General features: G+C 59.9%; 1 protein-coding gene across 2 annotated transcripts in view; it reads right to left on the bottom strand.

The window, feature by feature from the left end:
• Positions 1 to 1,297: 1,297 nt before the first annotated feature.
• The window catches only part of MEF2D (myocyte enhancer factor 2D), a 58,884-nt gene continuing 39,626 nt past the window's right edge, over positions 1,298 to 20,555 (bottom strand). The window contains exons 4-12 of one of the 2 annotated variants that reach the window (XM_084276617.1): positions 20,408 to 20,545; positions 20,112 to 20,246; positions 16,383 to 16,593; positions 13,574 to 13,630; positions 10,008 to 10,198; positions 9,661 to 9,681; positions 6,297 to 6,426; positions 3,124 to 3,367; positions 1,298 to 1,689 (exon numbers count right to left, since the gene is read on the bottom strand). In XM_084276617.1, coding sequence (XP_084132743.1) covers positions 1,359 to 1,689; positions 3,124 to 3,367; positions 6,297 to 6,426; positions 9,661 to 9,681; positions 10,008 to 10,198; positions 13,574 to 13,630; positions 16,383 to 16,593; positions 20,112 to 20,246; positions 20,408 to 20,545 — 1,458 coding nt within the window. In that variant the 3' untranslated portion in view covers positions 1,298 to 1,358. The remainder of the gene's footprint in view (positions 1,690 to 3,123; positions 3,368 to 6,296; positions 6,427 to 9,660; positions 9,682 to 10,007; positions 10,199 to 13,573; positions 13,631 to 16,382; positions 16,594 to 20,111; positions 20,247 to 20,407; positions 20,546 to 20,555) is intronic. The other variant, XM_084276616.1, reaches the window with a different exon arrangement.

Below are 20,555 nucleotides of genomic sequence, written 5' to 3'. Positions count from 1 at the left end.
CATCCCAAAAGCCATCACCAGCCAGGAATGGCCCTTTCTCCTTCCAAACCTGCAAGCCCTGAGCTGGCTGCTGCACCCTGGGGTGAGGGTAACCAGGAAAGTGCCGGGGCAAGGCGGCTTTTCCTTTCCTTTTTCACTACATCACCTCCTCAAGACTTCAGCAGCTCCTTCCTACGTGGCTCTTGCTCAGCTTTCCAAGCCTAGAAACCTTCTAGGGAACATCCCAAAGGATTGAGGGGGGGTGTGTGTGTGTTCCAGTTGCATCCTTCAATAAAAAACCCCATTTCTTCCTAATTTTTTTGCCCTGATTTTAAAGCTTTGGCGCATGTGGATCAAGAATGTCTCTTTAAAATCCACACACAAACCTGGTTTGGCAAATCCCACAATTCTCTTTCATTTTTCCTTCCCAACACGCTGCTCCCAGACTTTCCCCTCCAATTTTGGGGGAACCTTGACCACAGTTTTAAGACGATGGTGGCCAGAACTGAGGGAATCCCCTTATCCACTGGAAAGGATGCTCCCTGCATCTGCTTTCCATGGGATTAAGCCTCCCAAAATCTGCCTCTGTTTCCCCCAGCACATCTCTCTGGGATGCAGGTGGCACAATCAGGCTGTGGATGTGGCTGCCTCACGTTTCCTTTTTTAGGGAAACCAGTTTAGGAAGTAAAAAAAAAAAATCCCTTTTTTTTTTCTTAGAAAACCCTTTTTTCTTTGTTTTTTTAAGGAAAACCAAATCCCTTCAACCTTTTGAGAGCCACATTGTGTGCAAACTGCCCCTTCCCTACGCCTCACACAGCCCAGGCACGGCTTGAAGCTGCATTTCAGGGATGCTCCATGTCCCTCTTCCCCAGACGCTCTTCTCTAGGGACACAATCCAACCTCCTGGGATGGAGAAAGGGGAGGGAGGGGGGGGACACCACACACCCCAACACCCCTGGGGCGGGGGGTGTGTGTCTCCCAGATGCTGGTTTGTGGGGATGAGCCAAGAACTGGTATTTTTCCAGCGAGGACGCAGCTATTTTGATTCCTGCCCCCCCTCTTTTTGCCCCCACCCCCCCCCACTATCCCACAGCCCCCCCCCAGGCCGAGGAGCGCCGTATGCACTGCGTGCGTCACCTGCTGCGCTACAACGAACGCCTACAAAATCCTAAAGCTATTTCTCAGGCAGTTTATGATAAATTTCCCCCCTCCCCCCTCGCCCCCTAAACCCACCCCAGCCCCGTAACCCGTTTCCATCCCCCCCCCCCACACACACACCCCAACCCCAAACCTCCCACCCCTCCCGCCCCCTCCCCGCGGCTTCGCTGCGAGCCGGCGGCGTTCCCAGGGCCGTCGGTCTGGGGGGGTGGGGGGACGCGTTACGTGACCCAGGTATCCAAGCGCATCCGCTTTACGGAGGGGCTCTCGCCCTCGGGCTCGCTGGTGGGTCGCAGGAGGCCCAAGGATGAGCCGAAATCGGGGCGGGCGGGGTCGTCCCGCTCGCTGTTGCCTTCGTAGGAGCTGGTGTTGCTGCTGAGGCTGTCGACGGGCGAGCGGCCGGTGGGCTCGTGCCGGGGCTGGTGGGGGAAGGTGCTGAGCGGGGTGGCAGTGTTTCTTTCCCGGTTGGGGGAGACGGGCTCCGACTTGATGCTGATGTTGGGGTTGGTGTTGACAGTCAAAGTGGTGGTGTGGGACAAGTGAGTCCCTTGTCTGGGCAGCCGGAGGGTTGTGAGGGGTTGGGGAGGTTGGGGGGGGCGGGGGATGACATGAGGTTGAGGGAGGAGGAGAGCGGGGGGGAGGAAGGGGGAGAAACAGATGGAGGAGATAACGGGAAGTTTCTTGTTATTCATCTTTTTGGTGGCCATTTACCCTCCAATGCAGAGAATTCATGGCCTGCACACCCCACGGGCTGAGCGAATCCAGACTGTCCATCTGGATCAGATTAGTAATCCGGATTAGACTCCGAATCTGGGTTGGTAATTAGAATTAACGATCATTATGACTCCACAGTTTGTAATCTGCACGCTCACTGTGACGCGTCACCGCCGAGCCAGGATTAGACCCTGCGCAACCCTGTGGGGAGCATCCCCCCTCTGCCAACACCCTGAGATCCCTCCGTCCACCAGCACCCTGTGATTCCCCCTCTGCCAGCACCCTGCGATCCAGCCCCAGTCCCACCCAGCACCCCAAACACGCTGAGAGGGACAGGCTGCAACACCCACCCCCGTCCCATGGGCACCCCAGCATCCCCCATGGGCTGGATGGGAGGGTTTTGCTCCAAGTCAGGAACCTCTTTAGCCCTGAAAACCCCTCCAGGCTTCCCGGTGGGGCTGGGTCCAGGCTGGGGAAGGTGCTGCCTGCCCTGCCCTGTCACCACGCGAAAGCCTGGTGCATCCCTAAATCCACCCAGCGCTCCAAAACCCGGGGGTGCAGGAGTCTGACTCCTAAGGTGGCTCTGGGGCAAAGTCACTGAGCCCCCCTCCCCAATTCTTGCCCCTCTTTGTCCCACAGCCTCAGTGAGATCGCAGACAAGTCGCTGAACCTCATCCTGACTAATTCCCTCTGGGAAGGGCTGTGTGGGGACACACTATTCCGAACTAGAAGTGGATCCAGCTCAGAACTCCTGCTCCGATATGCAAGCACACATCCCTTTCTGCACAGAGTGAAGCAAATCACTTTCCATTTCACAAGCTACCCCGGTTCTGCCCCAGCAGGACCACCCTGTCCTGCTCTGCCACGAGCATCCCATGAAACTCTGGCTCCTGCTGGACCACAGCTCTGCCCACATGAGGGGAAGGACCAACCCTGCTGCGGATGCAGCAGCTCTCTGAGAGCATCATCACCCAGCACATCGTCACCCCGATCATATCTGGGGACTCTGGGGACACTCCTACGACAGCAGTAGGGACAAGATTCCCCAAACTTCATGAACTGGCTGCTCTGGCTCCTCCAGAAGCCGGGGCGGGGGGGGGCACATCTGCTCCTGAATGCTCCCAGTATGGATTGCAGGGGTGGGGAGCCCCCCCCTGCCGCAGTGATAACCCCACAGAGGAGTCACAGCTCCAGTTTGGCACCTCAGAGGAATTCCCTGCTTCCCTTTCCTCTTCCACCACCCACGTGGTCCCCGATGCCCGTATCACTTACATTAAATTTCCTAGTGATACAGGAACCAGGTGCTGCTGCTGCTGCTGTTGCTGCTGCTGTTGCTGTTGTTGCTGCTGCTGTTGCTGCTGCTGCTGTTGCTGCTGCTGCTGTTGCTGCTGCTGTTGCTGCTGTTGCTGCTGCTGCTGCTGTTGCTGCTGCCAGGCAGAGATGTTGCCGAGGGACAGCCCACCAGGTGAGCTGAACGCTGGCAGCGAAGACAACTCAGCGCTCGTCAGCTGATAATCTGGAAAGGAAGGAGCCCTGCGGTGGTTTCTAGGCCAGGATGGCTCTGACGGAGCCCCGAGCTCTGCAGGACGATGGAGACCCAGGGATGCAGGCACAGGATGCGTCTCAGGGTCATGTTATTCTAGACTGGGTGGGAAGGGACCTGGTGAGAGCATCCATCCAGTTCCACCCCCCACTTCCTGCAGCGAGCAGGGATGTCCAACCAGTGCAGGTCACCCAGAGCCGTGGCCAGCGTGGCCTTGAGTGTTTCCAGGGATGGGGCATCCAGGTCCAGCATCCTCACCCCATCCCTGGACAACCCACTCCAGCATCCTCAGTGTAAAACGTCTCTCCTTACACCCAGCTTTCCTCTGCCCCCCCGGCTCCCCCGAGATCCCGCTCGGGACAGGCCGTGGGTGTGTGACATCCCCCCAGCCCCGCAGCCCGGAGGATGTCGGGGTGACACCGCCAGCCCCACGGTAGCCCGGCTGCCGCCGGCACCCCGGTGGTCCCCGGGGCCGGAGCCCGCGGGGCAGCAGGGGGCGCTCCCCGCCCGTTACCGGGCACGTCGCTCCCGGTGTCTCTCCAACCCACCCCCCCGCCAACCCTCGCCACCCTCCGGCCCCATCCGGACACCCCGCGCCGCGGTACCCCCCCTCCGCCACCTGCATGGCGAGGAAGATGCTCGGATGCTCTTCCCACACACGGCCCCAGGCGCATCCCAACCCCATCCCAGCATCCCAAAAACGGGCTGGGGGGTGGGGGGAGGATGGAAATCATACAGAACAGAAAGCTGGGGGTGGGGGGGGGAAGCAAACGCTCCTCCAGGAGATGGTCAGAGCCTTGGTTGGCTGTTCCCCCCGAGCTGCGTCTCCACCTGAGAGGGGATCCCAGCGGATCCTGGAGGCTTATCGAACTCCCCCCCTCCCTCCCTTTCCTCTCGCCGTCATTTTGGGCGTCTTGTGGTTTTTCTCAACCTTCCCCACCCCGGGGAGGCCGAACTTGCCTGCAGCAGCAGAGCACAGGGGTGGCTGCAGCGGCGCCGAACCGCTGCCAAAGCCGCCGGGGGCTGACTGGAGGCACACCCTGCAGACAATCCCAGGCCGGGGTTCTCTACCCACCCCCCCTCCGCCCCCAGCACCAGCAGTTCTGGTTTGAGGAGCTCCTGACACCCACTGGTTACGACAGCCGCCTCCACAGCTCACGCCAGCGGCTTGAACAGGAGCCATCCCGCATCTCGGAGCTGAGAACGGTCGGGTTTGACTTAATCAGGTTGCAGAGAGGGCAGGGGAAAGGGGCACGGAACCCTGACTGGGAGGAAAGCTCAACACAACCCCCAGCGGCCTGAGATCCAGCCAACCCCCACCCAATTACTCGGGTCACCCTGGAAAGAACAACACCCCGGGCTCAGGGTTTGCTTGGGACATCTGTACACTGATGATAAGCACTAGCAGACAGCCCAGCATCCCTTGCAGGCACCCCAGTATCCCTAGCAAACACGTAGCATCCCTAGTAAGCACCCCAGCATCCTTAGCAAGCACATAGCATCCCTAGCAGACACCCCAGCATCCCTAGTAAGCACCCCAGCATCCCCAGCAGACACCCCAGCATCCCCAGCAGACACCCCAGCATCCCCAGCAGACACCCCAGCATCCCTAGTAAGCACCCTAGCATCCCCAGCAGACACCCCAGCATCCCCAGCAGACACCCCAGCCACGGACACCAAAAGTGCCTGAGTGGGAACGTTCCTCAGCCTATGGTCACCTGCCAGACCAGAATAAATCCAGCAAGCTGGAACTCAGCCCCCCCCCAGCCCATCATCGCCCCCGCCCTGAGCGGTACCAGCACAGGGCTCAATTAAAACCTATTTTTGGGGAGTTTGGCTGGTGGACCACACAGCCAAGGATGGTTTCCGTGCAGGGAGAGAGAGGAGCCCGCTCCTCACGCACCACCAGGCCTCTTCTGGGCTACACCTACTAATTAGGAGAGGGAGTTCCCACCACGCCTATTGCTGGGTCCATCCAGACAAGCAGCTTTTTGAGGTATCGTTTTCTCACCAACTTTTCTCCCAGCAAACACCAAAGCCAGTTACACAGGTAAAAAAGGGGATCCTTAAAGGTCTTCACAGAGGTTTGACAGCTCATGAGATGAACAAAGCCATTCACATGGGCAAACGAGCTTCCAACAGGCACCTCAGGCCGATCCCCATCTGGCTCTGAGCAGGCTGGTTTGCATTCTTCTCAAACTTTTGGGGGGCCTTGATGCTCATTTTCTTTAAGCCCCTATTACAACATCACCTGGCGCTCTCATCCTAATTAGCATCCACTTAAAAGGGCCTTCACCAGCACAGTGTGAGGGGCTATGGAGTGACAGGACCTCATGGACCTTCTGGGTGTGACAAGTTCATAGGATCACAGAACCCCAGACTGGGCTGGGCTGGGAGGGACCCCAAGGGTCCCAGAGCTCCAACCCCCTGCCACAGGCAGGGACACCAACCTCCAGGCCTGGAGCTACACAAGGTTGCCCAGGGCCCCAGCCAACCTGGCCTTGGACACCCCCAGGGACGGGGCACCCACCCCCTCTCTGGGCAGCCCCTTCCAGCCCCTCACCACTCTCTCTGGACTGAACTTCCCCCCAATCTCTCCTCTCCCCCTTCCCTCCTCCAGCTTCACCCCATCCCCCTTGTCCTGCCATTATCCACCCTTTAACAAGCCCATTCCCCTCCTGTTTCCCTACTCCCTTCAGGGATGGGAAGGCTGCAGTGAGCCCCCCCCCAGCCTTCATTTAAACAACATTCTCATTATTTAGACAAATGTCCCCTGGTTTGAATCCCACGACACTCTTGGACTCGACAAGCCATTTCCACGACCGGTGATGCTCGGTGAGAGCTCGCAGCAGCACGCTGCCCCCCCACAGGACAGCTGGGACCCCGAGTTCCATGTCCTTACCTGTGTTGTAGGCTGTGGGCATGGCTGAGAAGGGCAGCCCCTGCGTCAGCAAGCTCGGAGTAGCCACAGAAACAACCGGTGTGGTTAAAGAGTGAGTCGTCTGGGAGACACCTAACCGCTGCGTGTTCTGCTGGGGAAGCAAAGGGAGAGGGAGTTACAACCCAGGCCTGGGTTACCCTGATGGCCTCAAGGGTTATGATCCCCTCCTGTGCACCCCCAAAACCTCAGGCTGTGGCTGACCCCTCCCCATCCCACCCCAGGCACCGGAGACTCAGCAGGCTGGATCCTCCGGCTGTTCCTCACGGCAAGGAGGTGCAAACCACACCACTGGTGACATCATTTTGCACTGGATGGGGGTCACCTGGGCTGGGGCTTCACCTGTAAGGACCAGCACCGTCCCTGCATGCCTGGAGCCGTGGTGGGGAGCAGCAGGATGCCACAGCCTGTAATTCCTTCACCATATAACAAACCAGGAGAGTGGCTGTTTTTGGAGGGACATGTGAGCTTTGCTGTGCTATGAGGGGAGGACCAGGCCAGGCTAATGCAGCGCAGGGCTGAGGCATCCACCCTCCCTCCTGCAGCACCCACCAACGAGCTCCCTGCCTCTCAGGCAAGCTGAAGAGGCAAAGCACAGGACTCAGGATTTTCACGGCGTTCTGGCATCCTTCACCCTACAACCCCGCTGCTCAGCAACCTGCCGGCTCTCCCTGCCCTCCCTGAGGTCTGGGTGACTCATAGACATCAGCAGGTCCACCGTGGAAAAATTCTGCCCTTGGGCTGGTGCACGTCAGCCCCGTCCATCCGTCCATCCATCCGTCCCCCCCACCCTTCTCCGTGGTTTCCCAGGCAGTTACGTGGGCGGCTCTGCGGGTCAGATCCAGCCCTGTTTACAAGGCAGATAATCTGGGCTGTCTCTGTTGATCTGATTTAAATCAGACTCAAGAGGCTTGACTCTAATCCGAAGCACCCCCAGCACACGTCACCCTGTGAAGACTGGGGCAGCGCCCAGCTTAAATCACCCCCGGCACGAGGCTGGCTGCGGCCCCGGGGACACGGAGAGGAGTCTTCCTCCCGCTGCTGTGCGAGGTTCTGAGGGATCCCAGGGCTTTTTAGGGCTGGGCACGGGACCCTGCAATGATTCATGGCCGGTGGGACCATCCTGGGATGAGGCTGGAGGGTAGAAGCCCTGCCCTGGCCAGCTCTGGAGGTGACAGCACCCTGGCGTGCTGGGTTTGCAGCGCCCTGCGCCCACATGGCACCCAGCCTGCGGGTCCCTCGGAGGCGATTACTGATTACCAGGGCTCTAATTGCTAAAGCCCTGGGGGCTGTAGGACCAGGTTTTCCTGGCCAGCATCCCACTGGCACCGGGTCAGGGACACTGTGGAGAAGCCTTCAGGGTGGGCAGGATTCAGCCCGGTCCCTCTCCACCCCAGCAGGATGCAACCTGCTGCCCCATCCCCTCCTCCTCCCCCTCATCCCAGCAGCTTTACACTGGGTCCCTGCAGCTTTCCTGGGAGAGCACCAGTGTGGGGATGAGCCCAGCTGGGACAGAGGGCTGGGGTGGTGGGATGTGGGGTACATCAGCCCTGGGGAGAGGCCAGCACCCCCCTTATTACACCACGATGCACACACAAGCAAGTCAAATCCTGCTGTGCTGCAGGAAGCCCCCAAATTCTCATGCTGGTTCATGCATGGTGCAAGCTGCCCCCTCTCACCCCTCACCCCCAACCCGTGCCACCGCCGTGCCAAACGCTCCCGGTTGTGGCTGGTTACGGAACCATGCAGGCATGCTCCCAGTGTGCTCTACCCTCCAGATTAGAAGGGTGAGGAGAAATGGGGGGGGGGGATAGGTTGGGGGGGGCACACACACACCTCTCTGAACCCACCAAATGAGCAGACCATGCTCGGAGCTTGCCAGGAGCAAACCCAGGAGGGGCTGGCAGGGGCTGAGCCTGCGGGCAAAGGGGCTGGGGGGGGCGGGGGGAGGGCGGGCAGCTGACTCATCCCACCGCCTGCGCCTGAAAAGGTGGGAGCTGCCATGGAGAGAGAGGATCTGGTGTGTGGGTTGAGCAATATGGAGGGGGCAAATCTGGGGAGAAGGTTGGCAGAAGCTGGGAGGGAGCGGGGGGAATATAGGGCGGGGAAGGGGGGAGACACGGACATCTGCACCAGGCGGGACGAATCCCTGGAGCAGCCCAGATGATGCTCTGGCTTTGCCCTTCCCAATCCAGCTGTGCTGAGGGTTCTGTGCTCCCCCCTCCCTGGATTTCATCACCCTCCACCTCCCCGCTGCCAGCTCAGCTCGGGCAGAGCTCTGTCGGCTTCACTCTGACCATTAAAACCAGTGATGCCAACTGGGCGGATTGTTGCCTGGAGCAAGCTGCTCCTCCAGCACACAGGCAGGCAAAGCCCTCAGGCAGCTGGAACAGGGTGACAGGCAGATGAGGAGGTGGGTGGAGACTTGTTTTCCCTCTGCAGACAGGGAAACTGAGGCACGGAGCTGCCAGGAGGGGGTTTTGGGGCATGGGGAGAGGCCAAATTCAAGCCTGACTAATCTTTCTCCCCTACCCAAGAGTGTCTCCTTGCAGGCTGTGAGGGGTATTGGTTTACCCCTCTGTTTTTGGAGAGCTTTGCCCTGGCTGCTTTAGCTGCGTCCTACAGCGGCTCTCGCCCTTTCCTCGCTGCGCTGACCTGTCGCCCATCTGCCCTGCACCAGAATAGCAACAGAACAGGGTGAATCATTGCTACCAACAAGGTGGTGCTCACTTTGCTGGCAGGGGAAAAGAAAAAGCTGTAAAAATAACATGGAAAACTGCCCCTGGACACAAAGGAGGGGTAGGGAGAGCACCAGCCAGCCAGAGGATTTACACAGGCTTTAAATAATATCCTTAATATGGGAAGAGCCTCGTTTACTCCCCATCCCTCATGTGGTGGCAGCAGGCCAGGTCTTCCCGTGCTGTAAAACCACGGTGGTTCCAGCAATTCCCATGGGATGGGGCCCTGGGTGACGGTGGTGCCCGGGCTGGCTCCACGCAGCACCCGCCCCAAACGGGACCCAGGCTGATGTCCCCTGGGATGTGCACCTTTTTTGGCTGTAGCAGGGAAAGAGGCACTTCAGGGCTCATGTCAGCTCCTTTTCCATAGGGAAACACTCTTTTCCTAAGGGGGTATTTTTCTCAGGATGGATTTTCATGGTGGGACTGGATGTGACATTGGCACCGGCACCCACGGGGGGAAAGGGGCTGGTGTCCACCCCTCCACTGCGCCTTCAGCGGGTCAGGGCAGGGTACAAGGAGCATGGGGACAAAGGGACAAGCATCCACCATCCCACCCCTCCACGATGCACGCTCAGCAGGGAACTCACCAGAGCCAAGTGGTCCTCCGTCTGCCCGCGGGAGAACAGAGAGAAAACCGAGAGGCACCGTTAACTCCACCAGCCCCTGGCCAACCGTCGCGCCGGCACCGCGCCCTCGCCTACCACGCGGCACATGTGATGCGCATGGGTCACGCGTGTGCCCTGGCACGGGGTGTCACACCAGCACTGTCTGCATCCAGCACGGTGAGGATGAGAAGCCAAGCCTTCCTCCACGGGTATCCCCAGCCAGGTCTCACCGTTACGGCACAGAGTAGGTGCCCGTACGGCGTGGAATAGGTGCCGGTACGGCAAAGCCCCCACCCTGCACCCCTCACAGACCTGTGCAGGGTACTCACCAAGTGGTGCATTAACCCCTTCCCGCTCTGCGAGGTGATCACCCGCAGATCTGGCTTGCGGCTGTTGGCGGCGAGCTGCGTGCTGTGGGAGGGCGGCGGCGGGGACTTGGCCGGGATGATTTTCCCCAAGCTGCTCCCGTTGGACACGGGAAGGAGACCTGGAGAGGCTCTGGCGCTCACGTAGCCGTTTCCTGCAGGAAAATGGGTGACAAGAGAGGAAGGGAGGGGTGAATGCGTGGTGGGGGGTGAAAGCATCCATGGTGAGCGGGGCTGCATGGGTGCTCGCATCCCCCCCAGGCTCCCCGAATCCCCCCCACCTCGAGGGATCTCAGCAGTGCCTGGATGCCAGGAGCATCCTCCCCACGGAGACCAAGGCCAGGCAGGGGCAGAGATAGGGGAGGCAGCCTGCCCCGACCCCACAGCGCCCAGGGCAGCTCCTCAACCTCCTCCTCCTCATCATCATCACTGCAATAACAACTGATAAACCTTTACAGGCTTCATTTGCAGCAAGGCCTCTTTCTGCTGTGCCAAGGAGGGGGTGCTGGGGGGGCTTAGCGAGGGGGGTAATTACAGTTCCGTTGGCTTTTAAGGTCTCTTTATGGTACCAGAGCAGCAAAAAGGGGCTGTGGCACAGCGAGGACTCGGTTCACTGATCCCACTGCCCCTTTGAAGATCTGAGGTTCCCTCCTCCTCCTCCTCCTGCTGCCCCACTTAAGGATTTTATGTGCAAAGAGGAGGGTTGGGGGGGAGGGAGGGTGAGGGAGAGGGGGGGGGCGGAAAGAAGAAAGGAAAGGAAGAAAAAAAATTGAAAAAGGAAAAGATTTGATGAACATCAGGAAAGGAATAAATTGGATCAGATTACTGTTCTGATGAGGGGTTGGGTTTTTTTTATGAATAGGCCCCAAAGATAGAAAGGCGTTTAGCAATCACCAGGATTCAGCCCTCATATTCATCGCACGTTAGGCCGGGAAAAATAGGTCGCTGATTGCATTATTAATCACATCTACCATCGTGCTGCATCTGCATTTCAGCAGGCGGCTGGTGGCAGTGACGCCGCAGCCGTGGCGGGGGCTCGTTGGAGTGGGGGGGGTATCTCTTCCAGAGCTGTCCCAGCGCTGGACGTAGTGGTGATGGGGTGAACTGGGTATGGTGGAACAGCCACACAGCCCGGGAGTGGTGGGTCTGTCCCCACTGATGTGGCCAGGAGGAGAGATGTTGGTACCCAGGAGGTGCCTGTGAGGGATGCTCGTGGTGGTGCGGGTGCTGCAGGCTGGCAGCACCGTCCTGCATGTCCCACGTCCGTGTCCCTGCCCGAGGGATGGATGGTCTGGCTTTCCTGGGTCCTTCTGGGCTGAGTCACCCCGAGCAGCACGTGCCTGCTGCATCATCCCTGCACCGTGCATCTCGTTAACGCTGACGGCTTTTATATTCATTAACGGCAGCGGCGCGGGACCTTCAGTACCCTCATCATCCTTGGGAACACCGGTACCCTCAGCACCCCTGGGAACACTGGTGCCCTCAGCACCCCTGGGAACACCGGTGCCCTCAGCACCCTTGGGAATACCAGTACCCTCAGCACCTCTGGGAACACTGGTACCCTCAGCACCCCTGGGAACACCGGTACCCTCAGCACCCCTGAGAACACCAGTACCCTCAGCACCCCTGGGAACACTGGTGCCCTCAGCACCCCTGGGAACACCGGTACCCTCAGCACCCTTGGGAATACCAGTACCCTCAGCACCCCTGCGAACACTGGTGAGAGGCAAAGCCAAAAGAAACAGAACCCTCCTTGATATTCCACCACGGATGCAGACACAGCAGCTCTTACGGCACCCGCAGCTTTTAGTGGGGCAGCCTGGGGTGGGCAAGGTGCTTCCCACCCCCCTGAGGCACCAAGGCCCTGGTGTGCAGGCGGGATGTGGGGATGCAGCCGGCTGATGACTCAGAAGCAGCAGGTGATCACTTGGTGCTGCAGAGATTGCAAGTGAGGAGGAGGAGGAGGAGGAGGGAGGAGGAGGAAGAGATGTCCCAGGTACTGGAAAACCACAAGCGCTGCGCCAGAGCCGTGCTCCCATCCTGCAGCCAGTGCGGGGAGCCCCAGGGATGGCAGGGGGTCCGGGGCTGGCAGGGGGTCCGGGGCTGGTCACGGCCGGGCTGTCCCTGCTCCTCGCGCCCGTTTCCTGGAGCGGCGGCAGGAACGCGGGGAATGCTCCGGTGACGTCAATGCTGACATTCACCGGCCCTGCCAAGCTCCGCGCGCCACGGCTGCTCCAACAGCTGACGTGGGGGCGGCCTTGGGGGGAAAAGGGGCTGCCAAGGTGGCTGGGGGGCCCCGGCACGACCCCCCCCCTTCTCCCCGCCTTTGAGGGAGCGGCGAAGGTCCGTGTGGGGGATCTGTGAGGCCCCCAAGGAGATGCCAGCCCTGTGCCAGCCCCAGGAAGCTTCCTGGCTGGGTTTGCTCTGGAGGTGCGGCCGGGGAGAAACACCCTGAGCGCTGGCTCGGCCGCTGTGGGCACAGGGAAAAGGTTATTCCCAGGAGCAGCTGTGGTGCAGGGGATTGGGATAGGGATGGGGTGGGATGGGAAAGGGGTGGAAATCAGATGGGGATGGGATGGAAATTGGATGGGGTGGGGATGGGATGGAAGCTGGATAGGGATGAGACAGGGATGGGATGGAAATGGGATGGGGATGGGATGGAAATTGGATAGGGATGCAATGGGGATGGGTGGCCGCAGCTGGATCAGCCCCATCCACACAACCAGTGGGACTCAAGATGCCATTTGGTTTTAACTGGGTCAACGCCAAATTCCACACTCCTCCTCTGTGCTGTCAGCTGAAGCCCCGCTGCAAAAAGCCCCCGTGGGGGTGCCGAGCCAGCGTCTGGGTGCTTTCCCCACTCCTCCTCACCCAGGGATGGATGGCATCCACCCTGCCAAACCCTGGACCGCAGCCCACAGCAGCAGTCCCAGTACCAGCAGCTGCATCCCAGCAGGACCCAGGGCTGGGGAAGAGGTGGAGGGGGGTGGATGTCACTGGCTTTTGGGTTGTACCTACGCAAGCGCCGGCCCCAGAGACCTCACTCCGCAGACAGCAGAGGCAGCCCGGGGGGAGGAGGTATTATTAGCGCGGTTTATAGCCGGGGAGCTGAGCCACAAGGTCTGAGGCTCATTAGCACCGGGGCTCTCGCAGTGGAAAGGGACCTTAATGAGCTTTTTTCCTTGCAGTAAAGTTCCTTTACAGGGCCCAGGAGCGCTGAGGAATCGGGTGTTAAGTGACTCACCTGAGGTCGGGTAGGAACCGGGGAGCTGAACCCAGAGCTGCCCAAACCGTGGTACTCAGGGACCTGCTCGGTGCCTACAGATCTCTCCAAGACCCAGGCGAGATGCTGGCTCCTGGGATGTGCACCCACCCACCCCAGCCTCAGTCTCCACTAAAACCAGCAGTCCCCAGCAAAGGCACCAAGCTGGAGCTCCCACTGCCAAACCCTCCAGTGCAGTGAACTCCACGGCAGCGCTTCCCCAAAGCAAAACCTTTGGGGAAACTGAGGCAGGGAGCAGTGAACTTACCCACAGGGCTCGGGCAGGCTCCGTTCGTGTTGTTCAGGTCTCCCCCAAGCATCGCCCCTGCAAAGCAATCGGAAACACAGGGTCACCATCAGCTTGGAAACAGGGGGAGCATCCCTCTTTTTGGAGGGGGGAGACAGGGAGGAAGAGGCGGGGAGGAAGGCTGAGGAAAAGGAGCTACGGTGCCCTCCTGGGGAGAGAAAATCCTGGGCAAAAGGAGCAGCATTCCTGGTGATCAGGTTGGGAAACATTATCCAGGCAGATCCGTTTCCTTTGGGCAGGAGCCAGGCAGCACAGGAGCCCGCTCCAGCGGAGGCGGCTTGGAAAACACTGTGGCTATTTTATTCCAAGCACCCCCCCCTACCCCTCCTTTTAGGGGGGGGGGATAAGGGGAGGTGGGGGGAAGAGAGCCCCAGCAGTAAGATGTGAAACACTATCTCCCCTGTAATGTTCACACCGAATGGAAACCATCCCTGGCACTGCCAGGGCGCTGCTGCCACCCAGCCTCCTGCCACCCCGGCGTTGGGAAAGCGCCGCCGCTCCCCGCCGTGCTGAGGAAACCTGTACCAGAGGCCTTTTTATCCCCAAGAAACTCAAGGTTTTGCCTCACCTACAAAGGAGATTTTAGTTCTGAAAGCCACCTATTCACAGCCTGGGGTGGTGAGTCGGGGACTGGGGCCAACAGCCGGTGTGGAGGCTCTGGAGCCGTGACCGCAGTCACTCCGGAGCCCTGGGTTAGGGGAATGAGGAGTCTCTGATCCCAAACGCCACCTCTAACCACCACCCAGCCCTTCTCCCCAAATGGGAGACAGCAAACCTTTTTCTCCAGCCCCGGGCCTTGTGTCCTTGGGGAGGGGGGTGAAGTGGGACACGCTGGGGGACAGCGGTGGCCCCCTCAGTATTGTAGTTTCAAAAAGGACATGATGACCCCCAAAACATGGCACGGGGGTGCAAAGCCAGAGGTCTCGATGCCTCTGATGTGCTGGAGAAGGGACACCCCCCTTCTACTCCTCCTCCTCTAAGGATTTGGAGGTGGTGCTTTGCTGCAGGACCCCACTTGCACCCCAGACCATGTCACCCACGCTGCCAAAGTGGGTTCACCCCCTTGGGTGAGCGATGCTGATCCCATCCTGAGCCACCCTTCTCCAGCGCTGTCCCCAAGCAGACAGCATCAGCCAGCGCCCAGATTCCAACCCAGGGCTTAGGAAGCGCCGCCACAGCGCTCCAACCTCAGCTCAAGCACTACAAAAATAACCCAAACCTAAAGAAAAGCTCTTCTAACATGCAAAGGGCCTGGCTCCTGCAAACAGGGCTTGATCCGTGGCCCAGGCAGCGAGGGAACGAGATGCAGATGGCTGGATTTGGAACACCTCTGCGCCCGCGCCCGCGAAATGCTCCCCCTCCAAACCAGGGGTGAGCGAGCGAGCTGGGACCACTGAGCTTGCAGCAGGTCCTGCATTACTGGGAAGCCAGTTGGGGGCTGTTGGGTGGGGGTTTTTTTGGATTTGTTGGGTTTTTTTCCTCAGCAGAGAGGGCAGGGAGATGCCCAGAGCTGGAGCTGCAGCTGGAGTGCAGTGTTGCTATTTGGGACCAACTCCTGGAGGAGAGAAACCCCTTTCCCTGTGGTCCCGGGGGTCTCACCTCAGGATCTGGGCGCTTCAAGGCCCCCCTCACCCCGAGATCATCCGGAGCAAATAAACCAGCTTCAAGCTCCTACTGCAGCCCAATCCAGGAACCTCTTTGTTCACTCCACTCCAGCCACCCAACCTGGTGCTGGAGGTACGTCCCAGCCCTCTTCCCACCCCTCCAGCCCCTTTGCAACCCTCCCCCAACAAGCTCTTGCAGCTCCCCCCCCAGCACCCACTGCTCAGTCACCGTCACCGACTCTGCCATTCGCAGCCCGTGCGACTCCCAGAGACCATCTGTGACATCCCATAATAGCCAGCAGAGCCTGTCTGCGGTCACACGTCGCTATGTCGTGTTTCGTGGCCATCCCCCCCCTGCTCCCCCCCTCCCCACCGCCACCGCAGGGGACACGGGTTGAGTCCCGTCCCCTCCCAATTCTGCCCTCTGCCACCCAGCACCGGTCCCCGCTGGAAGCGACTGCTCGCTCGGATCTGTCAGCGGAGCCGCGTGAGTAATGGAGCAACTGCCACCAGCACAGCCCGGCTCAGAAAAGCCCTTTTTAGGCAGCAGTCCCATGTCACCGGAGTGCTACCGGCGAGCGGGACGCCGGCAGCCACCCCCCCGAGCCTGGGAACGGCGCCGGGTGACTCATCTCCTTTCCCTGCCCAACCTCCAACAGATCCCTGCGGGGATCCGGCTCTTGAGAAGACCTTGGTAAGGGGGGGAAGTCAGGAAAGGGGGGGGCACCCCTTCTTTCAGGCTGTGGTGCAACCTGGGAGCATCAATCCTTGGTGGGGGGCAGGAATGCGCATCCATGAACACCCACCTATGGATGCAGGGATGCATCCTGCCTGCAGATGCACCCTGGAGATGCCCCGTGCAAAACAGATCCCTGCAGGGATCCAGCTCTTGAGAAGACCTTGGTAACAGGGGGGAGTGGGGAAAGGGGGCAGGGGGTTGCCCCTGGTTTGGGGCTGTGGTGCAACCTGGGAGCGCTGATCTTTGGTGGGGGGGGAGGGCAGGAATGCGCATCCACAGGCACCCACCCCACGGATGCAGGGATGCATCCTGCCTGCAGGCAGCTCCCCCACCCTGCAGATGCCCCATGCTTGGTGCTGCACATCCAACGAGTGTCTCCCAGTGAGGATGAGTGGTAACGGGGGTGAAGGCTCCCAGCATCGCTCACCTGCGCTGGCTGGCCTCTGTGGCAGCCCTGGGGACACGGTGTTCCTCTGGAGAGCCGGCTGCTGCGGCGAGAGGAGCCGGGGGTCTGTCAGGGAGGAGGTCACCAAGGACTGGGTCACCAGCGAGCTGCCCGGGTTGCTGAACTGCAGCGTGTTTTGGTTGGTCACCGGCACCGTGACGGGCATGGCGAAGTTCGGCGCGGGCACTGCGGACTGAACAGAGAGCAGGGGGTAAAGGGGTGCCAGTGGCCAAGGAACAGTGTGGGGTGAAGTTCCTCACTCTGAGCAAGAGCAGACCTGATTCTGAATCACAGCAGCAGCAAAACCCCACTGTTGAAAAACAAGGGGACAGTCCAGGACATCCCCCCCCACTAAGCCCCCATTTCACTGCTGTGCTTCACACTGGCATCCTGGAGGGATGCACCAGAGCCTGGACCACCAGGGAAGACTGGGAAGAGCAATGGGCTGTTGCCTGGACACATCAAAGCTTCGTAAACAGTTGCTTTGGGTTCATTTTCAGGGTGTATTTACTTCCCCCCACTGGGTGTTTTCAGGGCAGCCTGCAGTGAGGTGGCTGGAAACAACCCAAAGTATCTCAGCAGGCAGCACCACGGTGGTCTGGCTCCCCCCCACCCCAGCTCGGTGCTGCCCTTCATCCCACCACAGAGGCTGAGCAGCCCACAGGGGTTTCAGGAGCCCGTTCCCCATCCGGTGGGATGGGATGAGCCCTCCCAAATATCCATCACCGGCTCTGGCCGGTAGTTGAGCATCCAGGAGAAGCTCCTTTGGCTCCACACAGCCCCTCGGGGTGATGCTGGGATCAGTCCTGGCACCTCCAAGTGCTAGCTGCTGGGAAGGAGGAGGAGCCGACCCCAGGGAAGCAGGAGCATCGTTTAAAGCCCTATCCTTGGCTGGGGGTCAAGGAGCAGCGTTACCTACCGGTGTCCCGGCGGGAGCCAGACCCGCTGTGATTATCCTAAGCGTCTGTCTTAGGTCCCTGATTTGCTCTTGGTTGCCAGGAGCAGAGGCACCTGCTTAAAGGCTTTAGCAGGGGCTTTGCTAAAGTCCCACTTTGCTTTGTTCAGGGCTGCAGAGGCAGAGCACCCCGGGTGGGACCCTGCACCCTGCACCCAAGGGAGCCGAGCATCCCCCCACCGCAACCGAGCATCCTTCCCCCCCACCACCCTCACCCCACCAAATCTGCTCCTAGGTGGGCGGTTTCCTTTGGGGAGGGTGGGAGGAAGGAGTGGGATGGCTGGTGCTCCCCCACGCCTTGCTGCTGGAACCCTCCCCAGCTGCCTCTCAAGGGCAGCCCGTCCTTCCCAGGGATCCCGTGGCTGCAGCCAAGCTCAGAGGACACGGGCGGCTCTGAGCCTGCGCTGCAGCGTCGCTCCCAGGGCTCCTCCGTTCCCCAGGCTGGGAGATGCCCAGACCTTCCCCGTGCCAGGGAGAGCTGTAACCCAGAGACACCCACTGACCCCCCTCCCAGCCCCTGCCCGGCCCCGGAGCTTCTCTGGCACCGCTGTGAAACTGGGAAGGGGGGGAGGGATTCCTGAGGGAGCATTGTGTAATAAATCACTGCAACGGAGTCGGCACGTGTGCAGGGTGCTGGGAGAGGGAGAGGGGGAAAAAGAGGGGAAGGGGGAAGAAGGAAGGGGAAGGAAAGGGGAGGAAAGGAAAGAGGAGGAAAGGAAAGGGGAGGAAGGGGAAGGGGAGGAAAGGGAAGGGGAGGAAAGGGAAGGGGAGGGGAGGGAAGGGAACGGGAAGGGAACGGGAAGGGGAAGGGGAAAGGGAAGGGAGAGGAGGGGAGGGGAAGGGGAAAGGAGACTAACCCCTGTGCACTGCACCTGAAGCGATGCTGTGGCAAAGCCAGGAGGTTGATACACCAGCTGGAGAGCAGAGTTCTGCCTTGAACCCGTATGGATCCCACCTCACCTCCCACCATGCGCCCAGCGACCAGGCCACTGGCTCAGCCATCCCACGTGTGTCCCTCCCCCCAACCCCAGGGAGGACCCAGCTAGGGACAGGGGCTCACACATCACTCCAAACTCGGGGGGAGAAGCACACAGCAGCCAAACCTCGAGGCTTTCTGTCTGCTCACAAACACCAAGCACCGAAGCTGCTCCGAGAGCCCCCCACAGCCCCCCACAAGCCCATCCCCCCTGAGCGAACAAGGCTGTTTGTTAAGCTCCCCCAGGCCACCCAGTCTGGTTAGTTCTTGTCACACACAAAACCAACCCAGCTGGTTAGAAAAGGAAAAGCATCTCCTCCCCCCACACAGCTCCACCTGCATCACCCGGCCCCTCGCTGCGGTTTAGGGGGGGGGAGCCAGATGCTGCGCCCTGACTATGAAGCACCCACAGCACCCAAGTGCCACCAGCCAAAAAGGACTTCAGGGCACGGGCTGTTGCTTTAGGGCATGCCTGGATGCTGCCTGAGCTGATGGGAGCCTGCTCAGAGCCCCCTGCAAGAGGAGAATGGAGATGCTGAGCAGTCCCTGCTTCTGAGCTGGGTTTGCACCCAGGACTAAGCTCCCCTGGCTTTGGGAGAGGTGGCTGTACCCCCACCCTGTCAGGGGGAAACTCATCACCCCCACCCCAATAACGAAACCAGGGAGGATCCTCAGGGAGGATGAGGAAGAGCCAAGCCTTGCAGGAGTTAATCCTGGGCTAAACCCGTGCTGGAAGGCTGGGCTCACTGTGAGAAACCATCACTGTCTGCACCCCGGCTGCCTTCACATCCCCAGGGCTGAGAGCAGCCACCCCCCCTCTCCTTCCCCCCCAGGGATGCAGGGGATGGAGTTGCAGAGTTTGGGGTTCTTGGGGGAGGCTCCCAGACCTGCTGAGTCAGCAAAATACAGAGCTGTGGATTTCACAAGACCCCAATGCTCCAGAAAAGCCAGAACATAAAGCACAGGAGGGCAGATTATTTGGGGGGGGGGAAGGTTGGGGGGGGTCTCTGTGTGTGTAGTTTTTGCAGTCTCCTCTCTGCTCCTGGCAGTGTTAATGATTTGGGGCTAATCCCCACCCCTGCAGAAGCCTCGTCTGCATCCAGTCTCTGCTCCCTTCAACTAACAACTAATTTGAAATGTGGCCCTCTCCTCCTCCTCCTCCTCCTCCTCCTCCTTCTCCTCCTCCTCCTCCTCCTCCTCCCATCTCCTGACACAAATCCCTTTCAGCGCTGTCCTGATGCCACCCCAGTGACGGCTCCGGGATCACAGGCTAAAACCTCCCTGGATTTCTGCCACAGCCACCAGCTGCCCCCAGGGCTTGGTGGATTTCGGGGGGAATTAATGTGGAATAGAGCAAACCGGGCTGAGATTCACAGGGAATGTCAGGGGATGACACCTCATGTGAAAGCTGGAGTCTAAACTCAGGCAAAAAACACCTTTTTTGGGGGGAAAACAGGCCAAAAAGGAGGCTCTGATTGAGTATTTACAGCAACATCCTCCTATGCTGCCTGGCTGGAGCCAAGGAGGCTCTGGAATGCTGGAGATGATGGGAATGCTTTTCCCAAGTGATATTCCAGGTGGGAACCAGGAGGGGAGCCTGGAGGCCCCTCCTGCATCTCACCCATCAGAGCCCGGGTGCGTTCGGGGTGGCAGGGGGCTGTATGCACATCGGCTCCCAAGCAAAGCCATGCAAAACCCCTCCCCATCGCCTGGAACCAGCCAGGGAGGGGTAAAGGCTGGGTGGGTTTGGGGGGGGTGCTGCAGACCACCAGCTACTCACTGCGAGCCGGTAACTCTGCATCATTTTATCAAACTCCTCATCAATCTTTTTATATTTCTCTTCGGTCTGCGGGGTCAGGGCAAACACTTCATCCCCCTCCGGGCTCTCGCACTCCCTGTGCTTCTTGTTCAGCGCCTGTTACGTTTTTTGGGGGACGGGTGACAGGACAGGGACACAGTGGGGGTGTTGGGAAGGGATCGGGGTGGGTGTGGGGGGGAAATGGGACAGGAAACAACAAAACAAACAAGAGAAAGAAGACAGAATGAAGGTTTTCTGGCCCAGGGGCGGGTACTTACACCGTATCGCTTGAAGAGGATATCCAGATCCTCGCTGCCTTTGCGGTATTTATCCTCCATCAAGGGGCTCTGGTCGATGGAGTCGTCGCCGTCGGGCTCCGGGCTGTCACAGCCGTTGAACCCTTTCTTTCTTAAGGTCTGCGAACAC

Source organism: Gallinula chloropus, assembly GCF_964237585.1.
Source record: "Gallinula chloropus genome assembly, chromosome: 29".
NCBI classification, from domain to species: Eukaryota; Metazoa; Chordata; class Aves; order Gruiformes; family Rallidae; genus Gallinula; species Gallinula chloropus.
This window is presented reverse-complemented; position numbering and strand designations above follow the sequence as displayed.